At 43.0% G+C, this 20,766-nt stretch overlaps 1 protein-coding gene across 3 annotated transcripts in view; it reads right to left on the bottom strand.

The window, feature by feature from the left end:
• The window catches only part of LOC113018948 (obscurin-like), a 53,018-nt gene extending 34,332 nt beyond the window's left edge, over window positions 1–18,686 (bottom strand). For 2 of the 3 annotated variants that reach the window (XM_026162403.1, XM_026162404.1), the window contains exons 1-11: window positions 18,603–18,686; window positions 18,002–18,034; window positions 15,436–15,699; window positions 15,035–15,313; window positions 13,516–13,779; window positions 13,115–13,393; window positions 11,318–11,581; window positions 10,918–11,196; window positions 9,400–9,663; window positions 8,999–9,277; window positions 121–384 (exon numbers count right to left, since the gene is read on the bottom strand). In XM_026162403.1, the coding sequence (XP_026018188.1) occupies window positions 121–384; window positions 8,999–9,277; window positions 9,400–9,663; window positions 10,918–11,196; window positions 11,318–11,581; window positions 13,115–13,393; window positions 13,516–13,779; window positions 15,035–15,313; window positions 15,436–15,699; window positions 18,002–18,034; window positions 18,603–18,639 (2,506 nt within the window). In that variant the 5' untranslated portion in view covers window positions 18,640–18,686. The remainder of the gene's footprint in view (window positions 1–120; window positions 385–8,998; window positions 9,278–9,399; window positions 9,664–10,917; window positions 11,197–11,317; window positions 11,582–13,114; window positions 13,394–13,515; window positions 13,780–15,034; window positions 15,314–15,435; window positions 15,700–18,001; window positions 18,035–18,602) is intronic. The other variant, XM_026162405.1, reaches the window with a different exon arrangement.
• Window positions 18,687–20,766: the final 2,080 nt, after the last annotated feature.

Genomic DNA, 20,766 nt, shown 5'->3' with positions numbered 1-20,766 from the left:
GTTTACACATATTAACAGTTGAGATACAAATATAAACATGAAATCAACACAGAAAACTTCACATTGTATGTTTGATAATCATGAGTGAATGTATATTTCAAACTAAATGACTGAACTCACAGGTTATCTCAATGGTGACATCATAACTTATATCAGTGTAGTAAACTGGGTTTCCTCTTGTTCCTCTGCAGCGGTAGATTCCTCCTTGAGATACTCTGATATCTCTGTTTTGTTGACCTCTGATTTGACCTTCATAGGTTCTTTGGGTTCGTCTGAACCACTCATATTTCCATCCATCAGAGCTCTGCACAGTGCAGGTCAGTGTCACACTGCCCCCTACTGGTATGATTGTTGTTCCTGCTGTCAGTGTGGCCCTGGGTTTATCTGCAATTAATTTACAGGAAAAAGTAGAATAGATTGTCATTTGTCTCAGGAAGAAATTTCTTACAGCACTGATCACACTTTAAATATTCACTGAGTAGTTTTGTATAAATGAGTAATCAGCAAATCAGACATATTAGACTGTGTTACAAAATCAAATTCCCTCTGATTTATTACCTGCCTATATTATATAATTTCCTCCTCGCCCTCTGCGGGCGGTCTTCTTTCAAGGTCAGGTCCTCTACCAGAGGCCTGGGAGCTTGAGGGTCTTGCACAGTATCTTTCCTGTTCTTAGGACTGCACTTGTCTGGACAGAGATCTTGGATGTTGGTTCCTGGGATCTGCTGGAGCCACTTGCCTAGCTTGGGATCACTGCACCTAGCGCTCCGATTACCTCTGGGACCCCTGTTACTTTCACCCTCCACATATTCTCAAGGTCTTCTCTGAGCCCTTGTTACTTCTCCATCTTCTTGTATTCCTTTTTCCTGATGTTGCTGTCATTCGGTATCACTACGTCTATTACTAAGGCCGTCTTCTTCCGTTAATCTACCACCACTATGTCTGGTTGGTTAGGCATCACCATTTTGTGCACCTGTAACTGGAAGTCCCACAGGATCTTAGCTTGGTCATTCTTGACCACCCTACAGGTCTCCCATTTTGGCCTCAGGGCTTCCAGGCCATACTCGGCACAGATGTTTCTGTACACTATGCTGGCCACTTGGTTATGGCGTTCCATGTGTGCCCTGCCTGCTAGCATCTTGCACCCCACTGTTATGTGCTGGATTCTCTCAGGGGCATCTTTACACAGCCTGCCCCTGGGGTCTTGCCTGATGTGGCAGACCCCAGCCTCTATGGATCTTGTGTTCAGAGTTTGTGCCTGTGCTGCCCTTATTAGTGCCTCTGTGTTGTCTTTCAGTCCAGCTTTGTCCAGCCACTGGCAGGACTTCTGGATGTCATCCACTTCCTCTATCTGCCGGTTGTACATAACGTGCAGATACTATATTATATTTTCATCCTGTTTATTCATGTCATTATTGTCCTCAGATGATGGATGACGGCAAACATAGTCAATTGTCTTCCAGGGGCCAGAGCAGGCGACATTGAAGGAAATTTAAAACTGCTGGCTAAGAGTAAACGTAAATTCAGTAAAATCATAATTCACGTCGGCAGTAATGACACCCGGTTACGCCAATCGGAGGTCACTAAAATCAATATTGAATCGATGTGCAACTTTGCCAAAACAATGTCGGACTCTGTAGTTTTCTCTGGTCCCCTCCCCAATCAGACCAGGAGTGACATGTTTAGCCGCATGTTCTCCTTAAATTGCTGGCTGTCTGAGTGGTGTCCCAGAAACGATGTGGGCTTCATAGATAATTGGCAAACCTTCTGGAGGAAACCTGGTCTTGTTAGGAGAGACGGCATCCATCCCACTTTGGATGGAGCAGCTCTCATTTCTAGAAATATGGACAAATTTATTAAACCCCCCAAAATATGACTATCCAGAGTTGGGACCAGGAAGCAGAGTTATAGTCTTACACGCCTCTCTGCAGCTTCTCTCCTCTTGCTACCCCCCCCCCCCCCAAAAAAACCCCATCTCCATAGAGACTGTGTCAGCTTCCAAAAAGACAAAAAACAAACTAAAAACCAGCAACAAACAACTTAAACATAAACAATTACAAAGAAAGAACAATACAGTATCCACATCTGAACCAAAGAGTAAAGCAGTGAAATGTGGATTATTAAATATTAGGTCTCTCTCCTCCAAGTCTCTATTAGTACATGACTTAATAATTGATCAACAAATTGATTTACTCTGCCTTACAGAAACCTGGTTGCAGCAGGATGATTATGTTAGTTTAAATGAATCAACACCCCCGAGTCATTCTAACTACCAGAAATCTCGAAGCACAGGCCGAGGGGGCGGTGTGGCAGCAATTTTTCACACCAGCCTATTAATTAATGAAAGACCAAGACAGACTTTTAATTCATTTGAAAGCCTGATGCTTAACATTGTCCACCCCAGCTGTGAAACTCAGAAACCAGTCTTACTTGTTATCATCTATCGTCCACCTGGGCCTTACACAGAGATTCTTTCTGATTTCTCAGACTTTTTATCTGATTTAGTTCTGAGCTCAGATAAAATAATTATTGTGGGTGATTTTAACATCCATGTAGATGCTAAAAATGACAGCCTCAACATGGCATTTAATCTGTTATTAGACTCAATTGGTTTTTCTCAAAATGTAAAAGAACCCACCCACCACTTTAATCACACTCTAGATCTTGTTTTAACATATGGCATAGAAACTGAACATTTAACAGTGTTTCCTGAAAACCCTCTCCTGTCTGATCATTTCCTGATAACATTTACATTTACAATAATTGATTACACAGCGGTGGAGAGTAGACTTTATCAAAGTAGATGTCTTTCTGAAAGCGCTGTAACTAAGTTTAAGAATATAATCCACCCACTGTTATCATCTTCAATGCCCTGTACCAACACAGAGCAGAGCAGCTATCTGAACGCTACCCCAACAGAGGTCGATTATCTTGTTAATAATTTCACCTCCTCACTACGTACGACTCTGGATACTGTAGCTCCTGTGAAAACTAAGGTCTCTAATCAGAAGTACCTGACTCCGTGGTATAATTCTGAAACACGTACCCTAAAGCAGATGACTCGTAATCTGGAGAGGAAATGGCGTGTCACAAATTTAGAGGATCATCATTTTGCCTGGAGAAATAGTTTGCTGCTTTATAAGAAAGCCCTCCGCAAAGCCAGAACATCTTACTATTCATCACTGATTGAAGAAAATAAGAACAACCCCAGGTTTCTCTTCAGCACTGTAGCCAGGCTGACAAAAAGTCAGAGCTCTTTTGAGCCAACCATCCCTTTAACGTTAACTAGTAATGACTTCATGAACTTCTTCACAAAAAATTTTTTTATCATTAGAGAAAAAATTACCAATAATCATCCCACAGATGTAATATTATCTACAGCTACTCTTAGTACCATTGATGTTAAGTTAGACTCTTTTTCTCTAATTGATCTTTCTGAGTTAACTTCAATAATTACTTCCTCCAAACCATCAACGTGTCTTTTAGACCCCATTCCTACAAAACTGCTCAAAGAAGTCCTGCCATTAATTAATTCTTCGATCTTAAATATGATCAACCTATCTCTAATAATCGGCTATATACCACAGGCCTTCAAGCTGGCTGTAGTTAAACCTTTACTCAAAAAGCCATCTCTAGACCCAGCAGTCTTAGCTAATTATAGGCCAATCTCCAACCTTCCTTTCATATCAAAAATCCTTGAAAGAGTAGTTGTCAAACAGCTAACAGATCATCTGCAGAGGAATGGTTTATTTGAAGAGTTTCAGTCAGGTTTCAGAGCTCAGCACAGCACAGAAACAGCTTTAGTGAAGGTTACAAATGATCTTCTTATGGCCTCTGACAGTGGACTCATCTCTGTGCTTGTCCTGCTAGACCTTAGTGCAGCATTCGATACTGTTGACCATAATATCCTATTAGAGCGATTAGAACATGCTGTAGGTATTACAGGTACTGCACTGCAGTGGTTTGTATCATATCTATCTAATAGACTCCAATTTGTGCATCTAAATGGAGAGTCCTCTTCACACACTGAGGTTAATTATGGAGTTCCACAGGGTTCAGTGCTAGGACCAATTCTGTTTACATTATACATGCTTCCCTTAGGCAGCATCATTAGAAGACATAGCATACATTTTCACTGCTATGCAGATGACACCCAGCTCTATCTGTCCATGAAGCCAGATAACACACACCAATTAGTTAAACTGCAGGAATGTCTTAAAGACATAAAGACCTGGATGGCCGCTAACTTTCTGCTTCTTAATTCAGATAAAACTGAGGTTATTGTACTCGGCCCTGAAAAGCTTAGAAAAATGGTATCTAACCAGATTCTTACTCTGGATAGCATTACCTTGGCCTCCAGTAACGCTGTGAGGAACCTTGGAGTCATTTTTGACCAAGATATGTCCTTCAACGCACATATTAAACAAATATGTAAGACTGCGTTCTTCCATTTGCGCAACATCTCTAAAATTAGAAATATCCTGTCTCAGAGTGACGCTGAAAAACTAGTTCATGCATTTATTACTTCCAGGCTGGACTACTGTAATTCATTATTATCAGGATGTCCAAAAACTCACTGAAAAGCCTTCAGCTAATCCAAAATGCTGCAGCAAGAGTGCTGACAGGGACTAGAAAGAGAGAGCATATTTCTCCTGTTTTGGCTTCCCTTCATTGGCTTCCTGTTAAATCCAGAATTGAATTCAAAATCCTGCTCCTCACATACAAGGTCTTAAATAATCAGGCCCCATCTTATCTTAATGACCTTGTAGTACCATATCACCCTATTAGAGCACTTCACTCTCGCTCTGCAGGCCTACTTGTTGTTCCTAGAGTATTTAAACCAACCAAGTATTTAAACCAACCAACCAACCAACCAAGATGGCACCGCGTATGGATGCCCTGGTGCTTCAGTGCGTTACTTTTGTTTTGTTTTTGTGCATTTCTTCTGTGTCTGGGCACTCCTCTGGATACTCTTACACCAGAGAAGAGCTCCTTAACTACAGGACCACAACACCTGTGGATTTATTTCCAATATTTGTCGCATCTGCGGCAGATTTACTGCAGACTCTGACCAGGAGAGCGAGACGCCGAAAGAGAGGAAAGCGAGCCGGCGCACTCGTGCGTTTGAGGAGACGCGGACTGCGAACGGCTCTTCCTGGGATCTTCCTTTCTAATGTACGCTCACTTGGGAATAAGATCGACGAACTGGCCCTGATGAGAAGCATGAACAGAGACTTTGCCTCATCCTGTGTCTTATGTTTTACGGAGTCGTGGCTCTGTGAGGACATCCCGGACAGCGCGCTCAAGCTGGAGGGCTTTCATCTGCTGCGCGCGGACCGGCAGGCCGCTCTCTCCGGTAAGTCCAAAGGTGGAGGGGTCTGCTTCTACATCAATAGTGGCTGGTGCACAGATGTGACAGTGATTGCTCAGCACTGCTCTTCCTCTCTGGAATATCTTTTTATTCACTGCAAACCGTTTTATTCTCCGCGGGAGTTTGCTTCATTCATCCTGGCCGCTGTTTACATCCCGCCAGACGCGGATGCGCAAGCAGCCCAGTGCGCACTCGCAGGGCAGATTCTCCACATGGAGCGGACATACCCGGACTCTCTCATCATTGCTCTTGGGGACTTTAACAAAGCCAATCTGAGCCATGAGCTTCCAAAATATAAGCAGTATATTAAATGCCCGACCAGAGAGGAGAGGACATTAGACCACTGCTACAGCACAATCAGCGGGGCCTATCGCGCGGTGCCCCGCGCTTCACTCGGACTTTCTGACCACGTCATGATCCACCTGATCCCCGCGTGCAGACAGAGGCTGAAGCTCTCCAAACCTGTCGTGAGGACCAAAAAACTGTGGAGCAACGAGGCTATCGAGGAGCTTCGCACGTGTTTGGAGACCACAGACTGGGACACAATGAAGGCTGCTTCTAACAGCTTGGACGAGTTTACGGACACTGTCACCTCCTATATCCACTTCTGTGAGGACAGCATTGTGCCATCACGCACCAGGGTGAGTTATAACAATGACAAACCCTGGTTCACCCCTAAACTCAAAAAGCTGTGGCTGGAAAAGAGAAAGGCGTTCAGAAGCGGAGACAGGGACTGCTACAGAGAGGCCAAGTACAGGTTCACTAAAGAAGTGGACATTGCTAAACATCAGCACTCTGAGAAGATGCAGCAGCAGATCTCAGAGAATGACTCGGCCTCTGTGTGGAAAGGTTTTAGGAATATTACCAACTACAAGCCTAAAACCCCCCACTCCACTGATGACTTGCTCTTAGCCAACACCCTTAACGACTTTTACTGCCGTTTTGACGAGCCATCAGGCAGCTTTCACACCTCCAACGGCCCCAGCAATAGAGGCACTTTGGACACTCATTCCCCCACCTCTCCCCCCTCCATAGAGCCATCACCACCTTCAAACACTTCACCTACAACACCCCCCTCCTCACCCCACACAAAAGAGGATTTCACACCACCTCCTCCCACCACAACTCTTCATATTCATGAAGCAGATGTGAGGAAGCAGTTTAAGAGTCTGAATGCTCGAAAAGCTCCCGGCCCAGACGGTGTGTCTCCTGCCACCCTCAGACACTGTGCAAACGAGCTGGCCCCAGTGTTTTCTGGCATTTTCAACTCCTCACTGCAGGCATGTCATGTGCCTGCCTGCTTCAAGTCCTCTACCATAATCCCTGTCCCCAAGAAACCTAGGATCACTGGACTAAATGACTACAGACCCGTGGCTCTGACATCTGTGGTCATGAAGTCATTTGAGTGCTTGGTTCTCTCCCATCTCAAGACCCTCACGGCCCCCCTCCTGGACCCCCTGCAGTTTGCATACAGAGCCAACAGGTCTGTAGACGACGCCATCAACATGGCCCTACACTTCATCCTGCAGCATCTAGACTCCCCAGGAACCTACGCCAGGATCCTGTTTGTTGACTTCAGCTCTGCCTTCAACACCATCCTTCCAGACCATCTCCGAGGCAAGCTTTCCCAGATGAATGTGCCTCATCCCATCTGCCGGTGGATCACTGACTTCCTGACGGACAGGAAGCAGCATGTGAGGCTGGGAAAGAATGTCTCGGACTCCCGGACCATCAGCACCGGCTCCCCTCAGGGCTGTGTTCTTTCTCCTCTGCTCTTCTCCCTGTACACCAACTGCTGCACCTCCACCCACCAGTCTGTCAAGCTAATCAAGTTTGCAGATGACACCACCGTCATTGGGCTCATCTCTGACGGGGATGAGTCTGCCTACAGGAGGGAGGTTGAACGTCTGGTGTCTTGGTGCAGCCACAACAACCTGGTGCTGAATGCCCAGAAGACAGTGGAGATTATTGTGGACTTCAGGAAGCACACAGCCCCACTCCCCCCCATCATCCTGACTGACACCCCCATCACCTCTGTGGACTCATTCCGCTTCCTGGGTACCACCATCACCCAGGACCTGAAGTGGGAGCCCACCATCACCTCCGTCATCAAGAAAGCCCAGCAGAGGATGTACTTCCTGAGGCAGCTGAAGAAATTCAACCTGCCAACACGGACGATGATGCAATTCTACACTGCAATCATCGAGTCCATCCTCACCTCCTCCATCACCGTGTGGTACGCTGGAGCCACTATCAGGGACAAACAGAGACTGCAGCGTGTTGTGCGCTCTGCTGAGAAGGTGATTGGCTGCAGACTCCCATCTCTGCAGGACCTGTACACCTCCAGGACATTGCGGCGTGCAGCTCGGATCTCAGCTGACCCTTCTCACCCTGGACACAGTCTGTTTGACCTGCTCCCCTCAGGCAGGAGGCTCCGGTCCATTCGCACCAGAACCTCTCGCCATAAGAACAGTTTCTTCCCCTCTGCTGTCGGACACATGAACAATAACCATATGACTGTCCCCGCCACAAACACATGACCCTACGCTGTGTCACTGCATCATTCCATGTTTGGCACTGATCACCACCTGCACTCATGTATATATCTTTCTACGCAGCACTTTAATTCTTATTCTCATGTATATATCTCATGTATATCTCATGCACATATCTTTCTACGTAGCACTTTTAATTCTTATTCCTACTTTTATTTTTTCATGTCTATATAATCGCAATTTATGACAGTATGTTTGCACTGAAGCACCGCAGCAATTTCCTAATGTTGTAAACCTGCTCAACATTTGGCAATAAACCCCTTTCTGATTCTGATTCTGATTCTGAGTATTTAAAAGTAGAATGGGAGGAAGAGGCTTCAGTTTTCAGGCCCCTCTTCTGTGGAACCAGCTTCCAGTTTGGATTCGGGAGACAGACACTATCTCTACTTTTAAGATTAGGCTTAAAACTTTCCTTTTTGCTAAAGCATATAGTTAGGGCTGGACCAGGTGACCCTGAATCCTCCCTTAGTTATGCTGCAATAGACATAGGCTGCCGGGGGATTCCCATGATGCATTGAGTTTTTCCTTTCCAGTCACCTTTCTCACTCACTATGTATTAATAGACCTCTCTGCATTGAATCAAATCTGTTATTAACCTCTGTCTCTCTTCCACAGCATGTCTTTTATCCTGTCTTCCTTCTCTCACCCCAACCAGTCGCAGCAGATGGCCGCCCCTCCCTGAGCCTGGTTCTGCCGGAGGTTTCTTCCTGTTAAAAGGGAGTTTTACCTTCCCACTGTTGCCAAAGTGCTTGCTCATAGGGGGTCATATGATTGTTGGGTTTTTCTCTGTATCTATGAAGCGCCTTGAGGCAAATTTTGTTGTGATTTGGCGCTATATAAATAAAATTGAATTGAATTGAATTGAATGGAGCAGCAGGTCAGCATTGGTGTCTCTAGACCAGCTGAAAGTTCATGACACAAAGTGGTGACAAACTGTCTACAATGAGGCTACTATCAGCTGCAGCTCTTTGTCTGACTAACAATGTAACATGCTTTGTAGACCATTGAATTCATCCTGTTCTGACCATTATGACATTTGTCAAATGGAGATCACACAACAAACATGACTTACTTGATACTGACAATGTGATGGATTCACTCCACTCTGTTGAAGAATATGAGTCATCTCTGCGTCGACTCTTACACATGTAGTCTTCACTGCTGGACTCAGAAACACTGAATATCCAACCACTATAGTGTGTCCACTGTGTGGGTGTCCTGGGTCCTCTCCATTTATACTCCCACTCAGTGGTTTCACCTCCTTCCTGCACCTCACATGTCAGAGTGATCGTCTCACCACTGAATATCTGAGGCCAGTTGGGTCGTTGTTTTACAACAACTTTACTGGAAACTGTTTACACATATTAACAGTTGAGATACAAATAGAAACATGAAATCAACACAGAAAACTTCACATTGTATGTTTGATAATCATGAGTGAATGTATATTTCAAACTAAATGACTGAACTCACAGGTTATCTCAATGGTGACATCATCACTTCTATCAGTGTAGTAAACTGGGTTTCCTCTTGTTCCTCTGCAGCTGTAGATTCCTCCTTCAGATACTCTGATATCTCTGTTTTGTTGACCTCTGATTTGACCTTCAGAGGTTCTTTGGATTCGTCTGAACCACTCATATTTCCATCCATCAGAGCTCTGCACAGAGCAGGTCAGTGTCACACTGCCCCCTACTGGTATGATTGTTGTTCCTGCTGTCAGCGTGGCCCTGGGTTTATCTGCAATTAATTTACAGGAAAAAGTAGAATAGATTGTAACTTGTCTCAGGAAGAAATTTCTTACAGCACTGATCACACTTTAAATATTCACTGAGTAGTTTTGTATAAATGAGTAATCAGCAAATCAGACATATTAGACTGTGTTACAACATCAAATTCCCTCTGATTTATTACCTGCCTATATTATATAATTTCCTCCTCGCCCTCTGCGGGCGGTCTTCTTTCAAGGTCAGGTCCTCTACCAGAGGCCTGGGAGCTTGAGGGTCTTGCACAGTATCTTTCCTGTTCGTAGGACTGCACTCGTCTGGACAGAGATCTTGGATGTTGGTTCCTGGGATCTGCTGGAGCCACTTGACTAGCTTGGGATCACTGCACCTAGCGCTCCGATTACCTCTGGGACCCCTGTTACTTTCACCCTCCACATATTCTCAAGGTCTTCTCTGAGCCCTTGTTACTTCTCCATCTTCTTGTGTTCCTTTTTCCTGATGTTGCTGTCATTCGGTATCACTATATCTATTACTAAAGCCGTCTTCTTCCCCTTATCTACCACCCCTATGTCCGGTTGGTTAGGCATCACCACTTTGTGCACCTGTAACTGGAAGTCCCACAGGATCTTAGCTTGGTCATTCTTGACCACCCTACAGGAGGTCTCCCATTTTGGCCTCAGGGCTTCCAGGCCATACTCGGCACAGATGTTTCTGTATACTATGCTGGCCACTTGGTTATGGCGTTCCATGTGTGCCCTGCCTGCTAGCATCTTGCACCCCACTGTTATGTGCTGGATTCTCTCAGGGGCATCTTTACAAAGCCTGCCCCTGGGGTCTTGCCTGATGTGGCAGACCCCAGCCTCTATGGATCTTGTGTTCAGAGTTTGTGTCTGTGCTCCCCTTATTAGTGCCTCTGTGTTGTCTTTCAGTCCAGCTTTGTCCAGCCACTGGCAGGACTTCTGGATGTCATCCACTTCCTCTATCTGCCGGTTGTACATAACCTGCAGATACTATACTATATTTTCATCCTGTTTATTTATGTCATTATTGTTCTCAGGTGATGGAGCAGCAGGTCAGCATTGGCGTCTCTATACCAGCTGAAAGTTCATGACACAAAGTGGTGACAAACTGTCTACAATGAGGCTACTATCAGCTGCAGCTCTTTGTCTGACTAACAATGTAACATGCTTTGTAGACCATAGAATCCATCCTGTTCTGACCATTATGACATTTGTCAAATGGAGATCACACAACAAACATGACTTACTTGATACTGACAATGTGATGGATTCACTCCACTCTGTTGAAGAATATGAGTCATCTCTGCGTCGACTCTTACACATGTAGTCTTCACTGCTGGACTCAGAAACACTGAATATCCAACCATTATAGTGTGTCCACTGTGTGGGTGTCCTGGGTCCTCTCCATTTATACTCCCATTCAGTGGTTTCACCTCCTTCCTGCACCTCACATGTCAGAGTGATCGTCTCACCACTGAATATCTGAGGCCAGTTGGGTCGTTGTTTTACAACAACTTTATTGGAAACTGTTTACACATATTAACAGTTGAGATAAAAACAGAAACAGAAATCAACACAGAAAACTTAACATTGTATGTTTGATAATCATGAGTGAATGTATATTTCAAACTAAATGACTGAACTCACTGGTTTTCTCAATGGTGACATCATCACTTATATCAGTGTAGTAAACTGGGTTTCCTCTTGTTCCTCTGCAGCGGTAGATTCCTCCTTCAGATACTCTGATATCTCTGTTTTGTTGATCTCTGATTTGAACTTCATAGGGTCTTTGGGTTCGTCTGAACCACTCATATTTCCATCCATCAGAGCTCTGCACAGAGCAGGTCAGTGTCACACTGCCCCCTACTGGTATGATTGTTGTTCCTGCTGTCACTGTGGCCCTGGGTTTATCTACAATTAATTTACAGGAAAAAGTAGAATAGATTGTCACTTGTCTCAGGAAGAAATTTCTTACAGCACTGATCACACTTTAAATATTCACTGAGTAGTTTTGTATAAATGAGTAATCAGCAAATCAGACATATTAGACTGTGTTACAAAATCAAATTCCCTCTGATTTATTACCTGCCTATATTATATAATTTCCTCCTCGCCCTCTGCGGGCGGTCTTCTTTCAAGGTCGGGTCCTCTACCAGAGGCCTGGGAGCTTGAGGGTCTTGTACAGTAAATTTCCTGTTCGTAGGACTGCACTCGTCTGGACAGAGATCTTGGAATTTTGGTTCCTGGGATCTGCTGGAGCCACTTGCCTAGCTTGGGATCACTGCACCTAGCGCTCCGATTACACTACGTCTATTACTAAGGCCGTCTTCTTCCGTTAATCTACCACCCCTATGTCCGGTTGGTTAGGCATCACCATTTTGTGCACCTGTAACTGGAAGTCCCACAGGATCTTAGCTTGGTCATTCTTGACCACCCTACAGGAGGTCTCCCATTTTGGCCTCAGGGCTTCCAGGCCATACTCGGCACAGATGTTTCTGTACACTATGCTGGCCACTTGGTTATGGCGTTCCATGTGTGCCCTGCCTGCTAACATCTTGCACCCCACTGTTATGTGCTGGATTCTCTCAGGGGCATCTTTACACAGCCTGCCCCTGGGGTCTTGCCTGATGTGGCAGACCCCAGCCTCTATGGATCTTGTGTTCAGAGTTTGTGCCTGTGCTGCCCTGATTAGTGCCTCTGTGTTGTCTTTCAGTCCAGCTTTGTCCAGCCACTGGCAGGACTTCTGGATGTCATCCACTTCCTCTATCTGCCGGTTGTACATAACGTGCAGATACTATACTATATTTTCATCCTGTTTATTCATGTCATTATTGTCCTCAGATGATGGAGCAGCAGGTCAGCATTGGTGTCTCTAGACCAGCTGAAACTTCATGACACAAAGTGGTGACAAACTGTCTACAATGAGGCTACTATCAGTGTAGCGACTTCCACAGTCGCTAGAGCCCGGGGATGAAGCCTGCCTATTTGCCTGACGCGCTGTCAACTTTACTTAATAGTGCGAGAGGTGGAATTGTTTGCTTGTTTATTAAAGTGCTTTGAGAGTTTACAGTAATGTCATTGGCTCCTGATTCAGACTCTTACAACGTCACAGGCTCTAATGTAACAAGGCGAAACATGTTGTGCAGCGGTCAACAAAAACTATGGCTACCCAGCCCTCCTCTCTTTCAAAATCAAAACCAGTGAATTACAGACTGACGACGCCCTCTTAATGTCACCGCTAGCACCCACGTGACTCCCATAACAACCAAACAAATAAAAACCCAGTGATCATCAAAATTCAATACATTCAATTATGGCTCCTACAATCAGCTGCAGCTCTTTGTCTGACTAACAATGTAACATGCTTTGCAGACCATTGAATTCATCCTGTTCTGACCATTATGACATTTGTCAAATGGAGATCACACAACAAACATGACTTACTTGATACTGACAATGTGAAGGCTTCACTCCACTCTGTTGAAGAATATGAGTCATCTCTGCGTCGACTCTTACACATGTAGTCTTCACTGCTGGACTCAGAAACACTGAATGTCACATCATTATTGTGTGTCCACTGTGTGGGTGTCCTGGGTCCTCTCCATTTATACTCCCACTCAGTGGTTTCACCTCCTTCCTGCACCTCACATGTCAGAGTGATCGTCTCACCACTGAATATCTGAGGCCAGTTGGGTTGTTGTTTTACAACAACTTTACTGGAAACTGTTTACACATATTAACAGTTGAGATACAAATATAAACATGAAATCAACACAGAAAACTTCACATTGTATGTTTGATAATCATGAGTGAATGTATATTTCAAACTAAATTACTGAACTCACTGGTTTTCTCAATGGTGGCATCATCACTTTTATCAGTGTAGTAATCTGGGTTTCCTCTTGTTCCTCTGCAGCTGTAGATTCCTCCTTCAGATACTCTGATATCTCTGTTTTGTTGATCTCTGATTTGAACTTCATAGGGTCTTTGGGTTCGTCTGAACCACTCATATTTCCATCCATCAGAGCTCTGCACAGAGCAGGTCAGTGTCACACTGCCCCCTACTGGTATGATTGTTGTTCCTGCTGTCACTGTGGCCCTGGGTTTATCTACAATTAATTTACAGGAAAAAGTAGAATAGATTGTCACTTGTCTCAGGAAGAAATTTCTTACAGCACTGATCACACTTTAAATATTCACTGAGTAGTTTTGTATAAATGAGTAATCAGCAAATCAGACATATTAGACTGTGTTACAAAATCAAATTCCCTCTGATTTATTACCTGCCTATATTATATAATTTCCTCCTCGCCCTCTGCGGGCGGTCTTCTTTCAAGGTCGGGTCCTCTACCAGAGGCCTGGGAGCTTGAGGGTCTTGTACAGTATCTTTCCTGTTCGTAGGACTGCACTCGTCTGGACAGAGATCTTGGAATTTTGGTTCCTGGGATCTGCTGGAGCCACTTGCCTAGCTTGGGATCACTGCACCTAGCGCTCCGATTACCTCTGGGACCCCTGTTACTTTCACCCTCCACATATTCTCAAGGTCTTCTCTGAGCCCTTGTTACTTCTCCATCTTCTTGTGTTCCTTTTTCCTGATGTTGCTGTCATTCGGTATCACTATGTCTATTACTAAAGCCGTCTTCTTCCACTTATCTACCACCCCTATGACCGGTTGGTTAGGCATCACCATTTTGTGCAGCTCTAACTGGAAGTCCCACAGGATCTTAGCTTGGTCATTCTTGACCACCCTACAGGAGGTCTCCCATTTTGGCCTCAGGGCTTCCAGGCCATACTCGGCACAGATGTTTTTGTATACTATGCTGGCCACTTGGTTATGGCGTTCCATGTGTGCCCTGCCTGCTAGCATCTTGCACCCCACTGTTATGTGCTGGATTCTCTCAGGGGCATCTTTACAAAGCCTGCCCCTGGGGTCTTGCCTGATGTGGCAGACCCCAGCCTCTATGGATCTTGTGTTCAGAGTTTGTGCCTGTGCTGCCCTGATTAGTGCCTCTGTGTTGTCTTTCAGTCCAGCTTTGTCCAGCCACTGGCAGGACTTCTGGATGTCATCCACTTCCTCTTTCTGCCGGTTGTACATAACCTGCAGATACTATACTATATTTTCATCCTGTTTATTTATGTCATTATTGTCCTCAGGTGATGGAGCAGCAGGTCAGCATTGGCGTCTCTATACCAGCTGAAAGTTCATGACACAAAGTGGTGACAAACTGTCTACAATGAGGCTACTATCAGCTGCAGCTCTTTGTCTGACTAACAATGTAACATGCTTTGTAGACCATTGAATCCATCCTGTTCTGACCATTATGACATTTGTCAAATGGAGATCACACAACAAACATGACTTACTTGATGCTGACAATGTGATGGATTCACTCCACTCTGTTGAAGAATATGAGTCATCTCTGCGTCGACTCTTACACATGTAGTCTTCACTGCTGGACTCAGAAACACTGAATGTCACATCATTATTGTGTGTCCACTGTGTGGGTGTCCTGGGTCCTCTCCATTTATACTCCCACTCAGTGGTTTCACCTCCTTCCTGCACCTCACATGTCAGAGTTATCGTCTCACCTCTGAATATCTGAGGCCAGTTGGGTCGTTGTTTTACAACAACTTTATTGGAAACTGTTTACACATATTAACAGTTGAGATAAAAACAGAAACATGAAATCAACACAGAAAACTTAACATTGTATGTTTGATAATCATGAGTGAATGTATATTTCAAACTAAATGACTGAACTCACAGGTTATCTCAATGGTGACATCATCACTTCTATCAGTGTAGTAAACTGGGTTTCCTCTTGTTCCTCTGCAGCGGTAGATTCCTCCTTGAGATACTCTGATATCTCTGTTTTGTTGATCTCTGATTTGACCTTCAGAGGTTCTTTGGGTTCGTCTGAACCACTCATATTTCCATCCATCAGAGCTCTGCACAGAGCAGGTCAGTGTCACACTGCCCCCTACTGGTATGATTGTTGTTCCTGCTGTCAGTGTGGCCCTGGGTTTATCTGCAATTAATTTACAGGAAAATGTAAAACAGATTGTCACTTGTCTCAGGAAGAAATTTCTTACAGCACTGATCACACTTTAAATATTTACTCTTAGTAGAAATGACTAATTACTCTGCACGTGACATATTGGACTGTGTTACACAATCAAACTCGCTCTGATTTATTATTTATAAAAAGAGAAATGTCAGATAAAACATTTTTAAATTTCTCATCATATCTGTTTCCCTTTTCATTAATATTTTAATAGTTTCAGTGCACTGAACAACAACCTTTATTTCTGTTGGAGTCTGTTGAGTGTTATCATGAATTTTCAATGTAAAATGTTATTTAGCAGTTGTCATTGAATTATTTAAAATTGAAACATTAAATCAATGAAAATAACTTTCAGTCATTTTAAATGTTTGAATATTGTCATGGATGGCCGATCATAAGTGTTCAGTGCAACGCGTGCTATCTTCCTTTTCCCAAACAATCATTTTGAATATGTTTTTGATAGTAGTTAAAAATACTAAAACACTACTATTAATAGTTCTATTTTAATATAGTACTGTTAAAATTAATTAAAATTTAATAGTAGTAAAATTACTTTATAAACTCTGATAAGAACAAATAGTCTGGGTATAAGAATAATAAACCTCTCCCACACTCCAGAAGAAATGAAAGATGGCAGTCAGTGCACTGTAACTATTGAAATATGATTTTCTGATTTTCACAGATTCAAATAAAGTAATAATAATAATAATAATAATCAAATAATATGATCACTTCTTTCTTGGCTCTTGACGGAGGTGGTCGCACTTTCTCCTTCTTCCTCTCACTTTCCCTTATCTGTCCTGCTTGGCCCTACATAGCAAACAGGTCTGGCCCAGAGCTGGTGTCAAGCCGGCACTGCTGGCTGACTTCTGGCATGGTAAGTGGTATGTCATCCAGATATGGGCCAGACCTGGCAAAGATGGCACTGTCTATGTGATGGCATGACACATCTGGCTTGATTGTGGTTTGGTTTATGTGGCCCAGGTTCATAGAAAACAGGTCTGGCCCGGATCCGACATCAAGCTGGCACTTCTGACTGACTGCACAGCAAAATCTCCAGTGTTAAATTAACACTAGAGAGTGTCTATATGGGTCCACACCTCTGAGTGTTAAATACAACACTGTTGAGTGTTAAATTAACACTTTTGACAGTGTCATATGTTTAAAAGTAACCTAGTCAGTTTTGAAGATTAACAATGGCTAACACTGAGCAGTGCTGATTTTCTAACACTGGAATACTTCTAACATTTTGAGTTATTTTCCAGTGTTAGAAAATCAGCACTGCTCAGTGTTAGTCATTGTTAATCTTCAAAACTGACTAGGTTACTTTTAAACATATAACACTGTCAAAAGTGTTAATTTAACACTCAGAGGTGTGGACCCATATAGACACTCTCTAGTGTTAATTTAACACTGGAGATTTTGCTGGGTGGTGTCATGGCAGAGTGTATGTCAACCAGATGTGGGCCAGGTCTGGCAATGAACTATTTATGAACTATTTATGTTCCTATTTTCTGATCGGAAGGTTAGTGGTTCAATCCCTAGCTCCTCCAGTCTCCATGTCAAGCACTCAGTTTAGAGAAAGTGTGTGATTGGGTGAATATGGCATGTTGTATAGAGCACTTTGAGTAATCTGTTAGATGAGATTCTATTAAAGAATCAGTCCATTCACTATCTGACCAGAGTTTTGTCATGTTACTTTTGCACTATTATGTTCCGGCACATGTTATTATTACATGGCTTGATTAAGGTACACATTAGGCTGACATCAGGGCCAGCACAGGGCCAGCAGTGTGTCTGCAACTGGCCCGTGGCTGCACACAACTTACACATGGCCCACATACCGCAAAGAATGACGGCCATTTGGTGGCCCGGTTCAGGTTTGCCAGAGATGATCCACATATGGGCCAGCACAGGGCCACCAGTGTGTCTACAACTAGCCTTGTGCTGGCCCATGTGTGGGCAGCGCTCGCTCCTGCTTCCTGTCAGTCAACTCAAATCAATTCTAACTCACCCTGTTCCTGGCTTTGTTCACCAAATCAAAAAGCTGGTTCTCTCCTGATGGATAATCAGCCCCCTACGTTTACCATAGACACCTGTTTCTCTCAGCTACTGGTGTCTGTGAAAGTAAACTCCTGATAAGTTTGTCAGTTCTTGTCTGTGTCTGGATTTTGATTCAGCCGTGACAACACATAAACAGAAAGATACAGGAGATACATCAATGCTGTTCATACTTTGTAAACAGGAAGAAAAAAAACTGTCGTACCTTCAGCATTTACATCGAAGAGTGTACTGAGCACTGAAATCAAGATTGAAACATCATCAAAACAGCAGCAAATCAATTCACTATGAAGTAAAAGATTTTTTAACCTCCTAGGACATTTTGGGTTATTTAGACCAAAATACTCAATTTTGCTCTACAAGGGCCTGATATTCACTTACAACATTATACTGCTACTGTTCTATCAAAATTATAAACAAATATCCTCATAGGTGGCTCTTATTTTTTATTAAAAACAAAAATAAGGCAAAAAAAAAAATCTGTTAATTCTTTGTTTTTACATTCATCGGGCCCCAATGTGACCAAATATCAAAGAGAACTTTAAAATGCATGCTGTGGAAGAGTTCAGGTCTTAGGAGGTTAAAGTAAATTTTCAGATCGGAGACTCATCCTCAAATTTCTTTGCTTATATGCTCTAAACTAGTAATGTAAAACAGCAGTGTTTCCAACGCAATACCCTGCTTTAAATGGACATAAGGTAATACCATTCGAATTCTCAGAGACTTGTTAACCACCTCATACACTTTAATTTACACCAATATAGTTTCTTAAATTGGTCACAAGAGAAAGTCAGTGATGTACTTACAGAATAACTCCAGCATGCAGAGCAAAGAGCGCTTCATCCTCACATCCAGCTCTGCAGCTCTCTGATGCACAGCTAAGCTTTCAGTGTTTTACTTTCACAAATAAGCAGAAGAAAGAGATGCTGTGCTTAATATAGATGAGACCGTAACTTCTTCTTCTCAGTGGCTTCCATGCTTCCTTCCCTTTTACTCTGAGCTCAACCATCTGCTATAACTTCAGCCGCATCAATGTTTACGTTTCCTGTCCATTCAGAACATTCAAGCTTGTTCTCAGTGTTGTTCTCTTTCTCTGCGTTATAAAATAACAGTTCTGTTACTTCAAGTCAGGCAAAGCTTTCATTTAGGTTTAGTTTTACTTCTGTCTTCTTTAGAAACTCACTTTTTTCCCATACAAAAAAAGTCATACAACCCCATACATTTAGATTGCTATAATTCTGGAATATTTGTCTGGGTTTTTGAGACTGTCAGTGGCCGGATGGCAGCATATCATTTATTTCTGGCTGTCCTGAGCAGGTTCATGCAAAACATGCTGGGCCATAGTTGAGGTGAACAAACTTGCTTTGACATAATTAGACCAAAGAATATGCCTATAACAGGAAACAAGGTTAAGATACTCCCTTTTAAGTTGCAGGAAAAAAATAGACTTTTAGCTTGTTTTTTGTACTATTACAATGGAAAACATCCTTTCACTTCTGCTTTGATATGTAAATGTTTTCATCTTGTGGTTGAATTTTGGTTAGAAGGTGGTTGTGACCGGATTATTTATGTGGCTGAACTGATGGAAATGAGATGCAGTTTTTACAAACCAGAGGAATAAATGAACCAACGCACAAATTCATTTTCTTGCTTGCTAAATTGCAATGGTACAGATGCACACAGACCTTATTTGGTGGGTAAATGTGCCAAATAAAATACCAAAACACAATAATCAATATCTTTCTGCCAAAAACTATATATTTCTTAACTGAAAACAAAGCATAGCACTCAGTAACGTAAGCCATTGCCATGCTTCTTTGCTATTCTACCATGTACCATGTGTTCACATGTTCCTTGTTTGCACTTCTAAGGTAGTTTCTAGTACCAGGTTCTCGACTCTAAAGCAGCCACCAAAAATCAGGATCTTATAGATCCAACACTATTAAAAGATTTGAACTTTATTAACAATTTATTGAATAGTATGTTTTTGAATTTTATAGCAGTACTAACTTTAAAAGTTGAAAGCATATTGAGAAATACACAAAGCAAAAACCATGTATTGCCTCATTATGCTAAACGGTTGACTGAATTTTCTGTTCCCCTTTACACAAAAAAAGATGTGATATGTCAGGGATAAGATGCCACCATATACTCACTAGAGGTTATGTGCGAGCAGACGACAAATGTGTTTAGTGCATGTGCAATCAGTTTTTATTTTGAATTATATAGCAGACATTATTATTATTAGACATTATTTGGGGCGACTGTGGCTCAGGGAAGCGTATCTGTAACCGGAAGGTTGCCGGTTCGATCCCCGGGCTCTCTGTCCTAGTCGTTGTGTCCTTGTGCAAGACACTTTACCCTACTGCCTACTGGTGTTGGGCCGATGGCGCGATATGGCAGCCTCGCTTCTGTCAGTCTGCCCCAGGGCAGCTGTGGCTACAACTGTAGCTTGCCTCCACCAGTGTATGAATGTGAGAGTGAATGAATAGTGGTATTGTAAAGCGCTTTGGGTGCCTAGAAAAGCGCTATATAAATCCAATCCATTATTATTATTATTATATATAGTAACTAAAGCACATCATTTGCAAAATAAAACAGAAAAAAGGAAGTGGCTAGTCAGTAATTAATGTCTGCAGCAACGTGATGACAGATGAGAGTGGAGTTTTAAAAACTTGGTATCTTGAGTTCTGCCTATGATCTATCTCTGCTATCAGCTGTCAGGGCTCAATGGTGTTCTTTGGAAGGCTGTACAAATTCAGCTCAAACTGTTCTTCCTCTTTTTGGTTTAGTAGGCCAGAGAAAAAATGATAAAGTCACTGTGTTTTTTACTTAGCAGATACACAATACACAATTACTTTAAGTTGCACTTGAATTTATTTTCACAGGCATAATAACTCTGTGAAAGGCCTGTACCAAATAAGCACATTCATTTCCTCAGCCAACAATTATGTTCAGTGGAATAAGTGG

The sequence above is a fragment of the Astatotilapia calliptera genome, chromosome 3, assembly GCF_900246225.1.
Source record: "Astatotilapia calliptera chromosome 3, fAstCal1.2, whole genome shotgun sequence".
NCBI lineage: Eukaryota > Metazoa > Chordata > Actinopteri > Cichliformes > Cichlidae > Astatotilapia > Astatotilapia calliptera.
The sequence above is the reverse complement of the archived record's forward strand: the minus strand, read 5'-3'. Positions and strand labels throughout refer to the sequence as shown.